Here is a 328-nt window from a genome sequence, read left to right as displayed (position 1 = left end):
CCAAGCTCCCCCCCGGGTTTTGGGGTCCCACCTTGGGGGCACGGGCAAAGCGCCCGGTCCGGGTGTCCCGGACGCTGCAAATGTCCAAGAGCTCCACCTCCTGCGGGGACCCCAAAAAATGGGTCAGAGACCCCAAAAATGGGGACAGGGACCCCAAAATCAGGCCTGGAGACCCCAAAAATGGAGAGGAGGACCCTAAAAATGGGGGGAGATCCCAAAAATGGGGAAAGTGGCACCGAAAATGGGGGAGGGGGACGGCAAAAACGGGTCCGAGACCCCCAAAAATGGGGGAGAACCCTAAAAGCGGAGCCGTTTCCGGGTGGGGGAG

At 61.0% G+C, this 328-nt stretch overlaps 1 protein-coding gene across 1 annotated transcript in view; it reads right to left on the bottom strand.

The window, feature by feature from the left end:
- The window catches only part of LOC103624416 (1-phosphatidylinositol 4,5-bisphosphate phosphodiesterase beta-3-like), a gene marked incomplete at its 3' end in the record, with an annotated part of 17,942 nt that overhangs the window by 13,798 nt on the left and 3,816 nt on the right, over window positions 1-328 (bottom strand). The window contains exon 3 of the mRNA XM_017747269.1: window positions 7-100. Within this exon, the coding sequence (XP_017602758.1) occupies window positions 7-100 (94 nt within the window). The remainder of the gene's footprint in view (window positions 1-6; window positions 101-328) is intronic.

This window comes from Corvus brachyrhynchos, unplaced genomic scaffold (assembly GCF_000691975.1).
Source record: "Corvus brachyrhynchos isolate BGI_N302 unplaced genomic scaffold, ASM69197v1 scaffold442, whole genome shotgun sequence".
Taxonomy (NCBI): Eukaryota; Metazoa; Chordata; class Aves; order Passeriformes; family Corvidae; genus Corvus; species Corvus brachyrhynchos.
This window is presented reverse-complemented; position numbering and strand designations above follow the sequence as displayed.